We start from the raw sequence: 8,219 nt of genomic DNA, 5'->3' as shown, positions 1-8,219 counted from the left end.
TTTCTATGTGCTGGTATATGTATGGCAGGGTGCTGTATTGGCTGTCGTTGCTAGTGCGGGTATCCAGGCGAAGCGGCGAGCGAAACAAAAAATAAATTATGAATTAAAATATAAATAAGTAATTAATATTTGTTTATTCTTAAAATATCCTCTTAAACAGGCAATAAATGCAAGAAAATGTTTAATTATAATGATGCTGATGTAAGAAGGCTGCTGGGGCTGCTGACGAGGCAGCGGAAGTCAGACGAGAAGAAAGAGAACAAGAAAAAAATTCTGTAGATATTAAAACTTCCCTATTTATAATTAAAACAATAAAAATAAAAGAATATATATATGTTTATATTTATATATCGGGCGCCCTAAGAAGATAGCCAACAACAGCAACAAGCAGTGTGCTCTCCTGCTGTACCGCCTAAACCCTAAATCGTAAACCCTAAACCCTAAACCCTAACCCCCGAATTTGGGGGGTTAAACATCGTCTCTAAACCTTTCTTTAGGATTGCAATTGCCTCTCTTTGCGGCAGCTACGGCAGCACCGCCTCAGCAGCTGTGTGTGTAGCTAAGGCTACAACCCAACACACAAACAAACGGAAAGACATATGGATGCATGCATGCATGCATAGATGCATGCATGCATGCATGCATACGCTTGCGTTAGTCTTCTATTTCTTGTCTTCAACCCCAACACTATCACTCCTCTTCGTTCTGCCTCAGCTTACCCCTTATGCCAATCCTCTGGCGCGGCTTCAGCCGCGTAGATCTTCCCTGTAACCGCACATGGGGTTTAGTTGCTCCTTATAAGCCCTCGTATAGCTGCAGCCGGAGTAGGCGCAGCAGCAGCAGCTTTAGCTGCAGCAGGAGCAGCAGCAGCAGCAGCAGCAGCAGCAGCTTCAAAACGCCTTCTTCGAACCGGGGTTTCTTTGCGGATTGCAGCTATTTGCGTTTCTCTCTGCATGCACAGCGAAGTCAGGGGCCCCTGGGGGCCCCCCAATGCCCCGTAGACCCCCAACTCCTTGGGGCTCTCCAGGGGCGAACAGACTGCTGGCGGAAGTTGAAAGCGGCAGTCAATGATGCTGCTGCTGCTGCTGCTAGCAGCAGCAGCAGCAGGATAGGCAGCAGCAGCAGCATCAACAGATGCATCCGCATCCACAGCAGCTACACCAGCAGCAGCAGCAGGATTGGCACAACCAGCTGCAGCAGCAGCAGCAACATGAAAGGAAGCATCCGCGGCCACAGCAGCAGCAGCAGCAGCAGCAGCAAAGACAGCAGCAGCAGCAGCAGCAACAACAACGGTACTTACGTTGTGCGTGTGCCTTCTTTAGGCGATTCGATAACCGAAGGCACAGTAGCCAAGTGGCTGGCAGCAGAGGGCTCGGCAGTGCATGCAGAACAAGTTTTGTGTGTGTTAGAGACAGATAAAGTATCTGTAGAGATAGCAGCAAAAGCAGCAGGAAGATTAATTCATATTGCAGTACCAGTAGGCGGCAACGTCAGCGTTGGGGGTGAGTTGGCTGTTATTGAACGCCTTGCTCCGTCTCCTGCTGCTAGTGCTGCTGCGGCTGCTGCTGCTGATGCTCCTCCTGCTGCTGCACCTCAAGCAGCAGCAGCAGCAGCAGCAGCAGAAGGTGCACCAGCTGCTCTTGCTGCAGACCCTCTCTACCCCAGGCGACGAACCCCTTCAATTCTCTTCAGAACTGTCCGCAACAAATTGGAGCGCCTGGGCCTCCTTGTGCAGCATCAGCAGCAGCAGCAGCAAGCGCAGCGGGAGCATCACCTCCCGCTCGAACAGCAGCAGCAACACCAGCAGAGGCAGCAGCAGCAGCAAGGTGCTGCTGCTGGAGCCTCACCGCCTTCAAGTGCAGGAGGGCCCCGTGTGACAGTCGTTAGGTCAGCTGCTGCTAAACATACATATAATATATATACACACATGCATCCATGCATGCATGCATTTTTGTGTTTGGGGTGTCAGTTGTAGGATATTAATTGTGTTATTTGAGCTGTACACGCATGCATGCGTCTGGCTGCTGTTTTTTGTTTGTACGTTTGTAGATGTCTGTTTTTATTTAAAATAAAACGCCTGAGGGTACTCTATTTCGCCGGTTTAGGGTTTAGGGTTTAGGGTTTAGGGTTTGGTTTTTGTGTGTTTTGGGGGTGTAGGTACACCTCAATTGAAGAGCTTCCGCCTTTTCTGCAGCGGCCGGCACTCAGCCCGGAAGAAGTAGAAGTAATAAATGAAGGAGGCGTCGCTAATGCAGACAACGCTGTGCGTGCATGGACGGTCTCCCTTTGCTTCACTCCTGCTGCTGCTGCTGCTGCTGCTGCTGCTGGTAGTGGTGGTGGTGGTGCTGCTGCTGCTGCTGGCGGTAAAGCGGCGAAGAAGCGGGCTTCCTCTTGAAAAGAGCAGCAGCAGCAGAAGAGCAGTAGCATCAGCAGTAGTAGGGCCAAAGCAGCAGCAAAAGTGCAGCAGCAACAGCAGCAGCAAGTATATCTCAACAGCCAAGCGATGCAAGGGCTGCTGAGAGGGGCCCTATGTTTTTTTCTTCAGCATGTGGATATATCTTTTCATTTGCTTCTGCATGCGCAGGTGTACACACACCTTAACTGGCAGCTATCTGTTTCTACCTGTAGCAGAAACCCGCTCCATCCAGGTGTACGTACACCCCATATAAATTGCATGCACAGCTTCTGCTTTCTGTCTGCGTTGGAGATAAACAAAGGCTGCATGCGGCATGCACACTGACGCATGAATGCATGCAAGCCTGAGATATTCTCTGCTGCTGCACTCGCAGCAAGCCCTGCTGCTGCCAGCTCCGTTGCCCTCAGCGGGGTGTACGTACACCAAACCACCCCGCATCTGCAGCAGCAGTGTGCAGCAGCAGCAGCAGCAGCGATAGCAGCGATAGCAGCAACAGCAGCAACAGCAGCAGCAGCAGCAGGCAAGTGGCAGACACCTTGGCTTTTTGCTGGGAGGGACTGCCGCCTCTGCTGCTCCTCCCGTTGCTGTCTGCTTGCTGCTTCCTGCTCTGCTGCTGCTGCTGCTGCTGCCTTGGATGTTTCTGTGCTGCTGCTACGGCTCTTCGGAGTTGAGCGAACGCCAGGCATGCTGCTGCAGATATTGTGCGGCGTATACATGCTGTGCTAAGTCAAGCAAGCGACTCTAAATATACTAAATACATCAATGCATATATTTAATGCATGCATGCATGCATGCATGCACTGTCTGCATGCAGCGGAAACGAACAAAAGCGGTGCTATTCAGCTTTTACTGGAGTTCAGAGTGTTGCAGCAGAAAAGATAAGACAAGAGACAGGCAGAGAGAGAGAGAAGAAAAAGGCATAGGGCAGCAACGAACTTCTGCACTCAGGTGTCTGTGCAGCTGTATGTACACCCGAAGTTTAACAACACGTGAACAATCGCCTTTCTTGACTAGTAGGGGCCCTGTCAGAACTAAACTTTCGTTTGCCTCAGGGCGCCGCAGCAGCTGCTGCAGCAGCAGCAACAGCAGCAGCAGCTGCAGCTGCAGCAGAGAATGCATATTAATGATGCGCTTAAGAGATGGAGATGCATGCATGCGGATGCAAATACTCAAAACAAGCAAGAAGACAAGAGTGTAGGTCTTTGCTAGTATTAAAAAATATTCTTTTCAAGATGACGATCTTCTTTTATTATTTGGCATCTCTTTATAAACTTTTTCGTTTTAATTGCAATCTTACAGCTGGCGGCTTTCCGAGGTGAGCACCTCAAACGAGGTATTAATATATACATTATATATATATATATATATATATATATATATATTAAAATACAGATATATATATGGTTTTATATCTATACTAATATATATATACATATATATTATATGCATATATTTAACGAGCAGCTTATTTATTATATTTTTTCTTTGTACTTTTCAAAGAAGAGGGAGCCTTTTAAACTGCAGTATCTTGTCCATATATATATATATACATATATATATATATATTATTGTTACGTATATATATATATATATATATGTATATTTACTTGTTTATTAATTACTATCTATATGCCTAATATTATTAATGCTTTGTTTGAAACAACGAGCAAGAAGAAAAAGAAAGGAGAGATTAATTCTCTTGGGCGTTTAACTTTGTTCCGGAAGAAAAAGAAACAAAATATGATAAACACAAATGACAGCACTAGAAAAATAAACAAAAGAAACGATATATGATAAACACAAAATGCAACAGTGCAAAAATAAACCAAAGAAACGCGTCTTTAAATTTCATACGTGGCGGAATGCTGAATACAAAACGAGCGCAAGTACAACTATATATATATAAATATATATATACATATATATATATATATACATATATACATGTATATATATATATATACATATATATATATACATGTATATATATATATATGTATATATATAGTTGTACTTCCATGTATCATGTATATATATATACATTATATAGGTATATTTGTATTCATGTTTATTTTGTGTTCAAATATAGAAATCTATATACAAATATATACAAAGCTGACCACTGCGGAATATGCGTTATTAGGTAGTTGTTTGTTGTTTGAAGAGTTAGTATATGAAGCATAATGAAGTATATATAATATATTTTCTGTATGCTTCTTAATCTACTTCTTTATATTAACATAAGCTCCTTGAGACTGCGCAAGGGTGGAGAAGTCAGAGAGACTCATTTCTTTAGCGTCAAACTTTGTTGCGTTCGAAGGAACTATCGCCAGACTTTCAAATGAAGCCGCTGAAATTTCTTCTCCAACTTGCGCAATGCTCAGCTGTACATACACCTCACGCAATTCAGAAACGAAAGAAATATGCCGCAGCAGCAGTATATATATATATATATATATATATATATATGCATGCATGTATGTACGTATGCATGTATATATATATGAATATGCATGTGTATCTCTATTAAACTAAAATGACGTTTTATCGCTAATATTATTCGATATAAACTGCAAAATATTATTTTCTCAGGTGTACGTACACCGCATGGAGTGCGTGCAGATTCAAAGAAAAGAAGCGAAAGCAATCGGAACAGTGTGTATATATACTCAAAAGATGCAGCTAAAAATATAGATATTATTTTATATTATTATAATATTAATTATTTTCTTACCTTTCCCTTATTAAATAGCACAACTTTCACCTTCGGAGGAGGTTCAGCTGCAGCTGCTGGTAGCAACACTATGCTGCCTCCGTGTGCAGAAAGCTGCTTAAAGAAAGATCCCCAGCCATTGTAGAATTTCTCCCTATCTGCAGGGAATTCGCTGGGCATGCAGGTCTGTATGCATGCAGACAAACGCAGAAAAGAAACTCTTTATAACAACAAATCAGAAAAAGCTAAGAAAACCCAAATACAAGCAAACACAAATCCACATCATATTACCAATATATATATATATATATATACATTATATGTATATATTATATATATAGACAGTGCTTCGAGATAAAAGAAATCTTTAATTATTTTCAGAGAAACATTCAAATAGAAGAACAAACTAAAATAATAGCAATAACCCTCTACTCGCTCAGTAGAGGGCCCTTAAAGATTCCCTCAGAGGCCCCTCAGAAGCCCGGCTTCACTTATGTATACATAAATATATATATATATATATATACATATATATAAATGTATACATATATATACATGTATACATATATATATATATATATATACTTATACATATTCTATAATCCATAGAAAATAGAGGGTCCGAGAGATTCAGTTTTAAAATGTCTGCTTAAAAATTCAGGGGTTCAGGGGTTAACTTAATAATTACTGTATTATATTATATTATATTATATTATATTATATTATATTATATTATATTATATTATATTATATTATATAACATTATATTATATTCTTATATTATATAGTATTATATTGCGGTGTATGTTCACCTCGCAGTTTGTAGCATAGACTTCAATTGCAGATTTTTTTTCGAATTTATAATCTGCAACTTCTTTCTCAGGTTTAAGATAAGCTAAGACTCCGGCTCCAGAGAGAGGGGCTTTACTCCACTGTGCTTTTAGCTTACCTTGATCTTCTTGTGAATAAATTAAATAGGCTCCTAAGCCAAGGGATGTCTGCGGCTCAGGTACGTCAGGCGGGGGCCCTATGCATGCCTCTTTAGGAGGTGGTGGAAGCCCTGCTGCCTTTCCTGTAAAGAATGCAGGGCTGCTTTTAACTGCTTTCTTTGCTGCTGGGCTGACAGCTCTCCTTGGTTTAGGTTTAGCTTTAGGTTTGAGAGTTGATGCTGGCCGTGCTGCTGCTGCTGCTGCTGTTTCTGCTGATGGTGCTTCTCCTGCTGCTGTATCAGCTGCATCAGCTGCAGCACCACCTTCTTCTGCTTCTGCTGCCTCTCCTTCTTCCCTCTCTTCTTCTTCTTTCTCCTCTCCTTCTTCTTTTTCACCTTCAACTATTTCAGGCGGGGCCTCTAGGGGTTTCTCCTGTGGAGGAACTACTGTCTCTTCTTCATCAACTCCTTTAGCTGCAGCAGCCGGGCGGCAGCAGCAGCAGCAGCAAGGGAGACAGAAATATAGAATAGGGCATGGGGCCCCCTTGCTGCAGCAGTTATAGCAGCAGCTGCAGCAGCTGCAAGCATCAGCGAGGCAAGGGCAGCACCATAGAGTGCTGGCTGTGGGAGCTTTCGGTTTTTCTTCCTTTATACACCCTTCCTTCGACATTTTAAATAAAGAAATAACAAAGAAATTAAATAAATCAGAGCAATTAACAGCTCTTCCTTTCTATATCCTAGGGCCCTAGCAGCCAGGTCAAGCGGTCATGCTGCAGCGAAAGCAGCACAATTAGGGATTCACTAGAGAAGGAAATCGGTTTTTAATGAAGGGAAAAAACTAAAATAATTTATATTCTTCAACTGTCGCAAAGAAATACAAAAAAAAGAAAAAAAAATGCTGTGGGGCCGAGCTAGCGGTGTCCATCGACCGTCTATCGCCACACGCGATACAAAATATTTGAGGCTATTCATATGCAAAATGATTCTTTTTTTCTGAATAATTTTAATTTTTTTAATAAAATGAATTTATTTAATCCATTTTAAACCTTTTTCCGTCAAAATTCAGTAGACAAATGCTCAGAAAATATACTCGAACCATCAACCGCATCGACCGGTACGACACACCATCGCCACCATAGTCAACGGCATCTCTGCATTATTTACAACAAAAAATAAATAATAAATAATAAATCAAAATAAATAAATTAATTAAATTAAATAAATAAATAAAATATTTTATTGCAAATTCAAAATAAGAATAAAAAAGGGTTTCCTAGCCTATACACACTGCCGCATTTGCTTAGATCCTCTTTAATAATAATGTATTAATAACATTATTTTACGTTATTCGCTGAAAAATATTATTTTGTTAATAATATTAATTTTATTTAATTGATAAAATCTCCTTTTAAGTTCGTTATTTGTTTATTTCTAAACAATTAAATTCGATGGCCCCTTAAATATATCTCTACTAAGCAATTATATGAACTATAGTTGAAAAAAGATATAACTCTGCTCTTTTTGTTGGCGAATAAGAAGAAAATATGTATATATATGTACATTTATATACATATACATATATATACATATATATTTATTTGTTTATTTAGTTTATTTATATCGGCATTCATTAACAAAGAACTGCAAACAAACAAACAAACTTAAATAAAAAACAAACTTCGAAATATCTGTTTGTCTATCTCTGCACCTCCCATCGCCTCTGTTGGGGCTGAGGCCTCCAGCGTAGATGCATGCAGAAAAAAACAGAAAAGAAGAAGTCCATGCATGCAGCTGGATGGGTGCATCCTAAATCATTTAGGGTTTAGGGTTTAGGGTTTAGGGTTTTGAGCTAAAGCTGCTGAGCAGGCGTTCTATAAGGCAGATGTTTTCTCGCACTTTCACCCAGGTGTCTTCTGCTATGTTTGAGACCCTCTGAACGAGCTGCAGATAAACGCATTTAAACAAATAAAAACAACAAACAATAAACACTAAACCCTCACACACAACCCTAAATCCTAAACCCTACACCCTAAGCAATGCATGCGAAACAAGAAAAAATTAAACTCAACAGATGCATATCATTCACTCCTATATATCCCTGTACATACATTACATTACACCGCAGCTTAAACCACAGGCTAGGGTTTAGGGTTTAGGGTTTA

General features: G+C 40.9%; 2 protein-coding genes across 2 annotated transcripts; one reads left to right on the top strand and one right to left on the bottom strand.

The window, feature by feature from the left end:
* Positions 1-724: 724 nt before the first annotated feature.
* EAH_00041880 (dihydrolipoamide acyltransferase, putative) lies at positions 725-2,395 on the top strand (the record flags this gene model as incomplete). The annotated part of the gene is made up of 2 exons (XM_013395123.1): positions 725-1,887; positions 2,158-2,395. The coding sequence occupies 2 exons, from the start codon at positions 725-727 to the stop codon at positions 2,393-2,395; spliced, it is 1,401 nt and encodes a 466-aa protein (XP_013250577.1).
* A 2,243-nt stretch (positions 2,396-4,638) lies between these two features.
* Positions 4,639-7,194, bottom strand: EAH_00041870 (Conserved Plasmodium protein, related; the record flags this gene model as incomplete). The annotated part of the gene is made up of 4 exons (XM_013395122.1): positions 4,639-4,800; positions 5,151-5,315; positions 5,942-6,531; positions 7,161-7,194. The coding sequence occupies 4 exons, from the start codon at positions 7,192-7,194 to the stop codon at positions 4,639-4,641; spliced, it is 951 nt and encodes a 316-aa protein (XP_013250576.1).
* Positions 7,195-8,219: the final 1,025 nt, after the last annotated feature.

This window comes from Eimeria acervulina, genomic scaffold, assembly GCF_000499425.1.
Source record: "Eimeria acervulina Houghton genomic scaffold, Eah_scaff535, whole genome shotgun sequence".
Taxonomy (NCBI): Eukaryota; Apicomplexa; class Conoidasida; order Eucoccidiorida; family Eimeriidae; genus Eimeria; species Eimeria acervulina.
The sequence above is the reverse complement of the archived record's forward strand: the minus strand, read 5'-3'. Positions and strand labels throughout refer to the sequence as shown.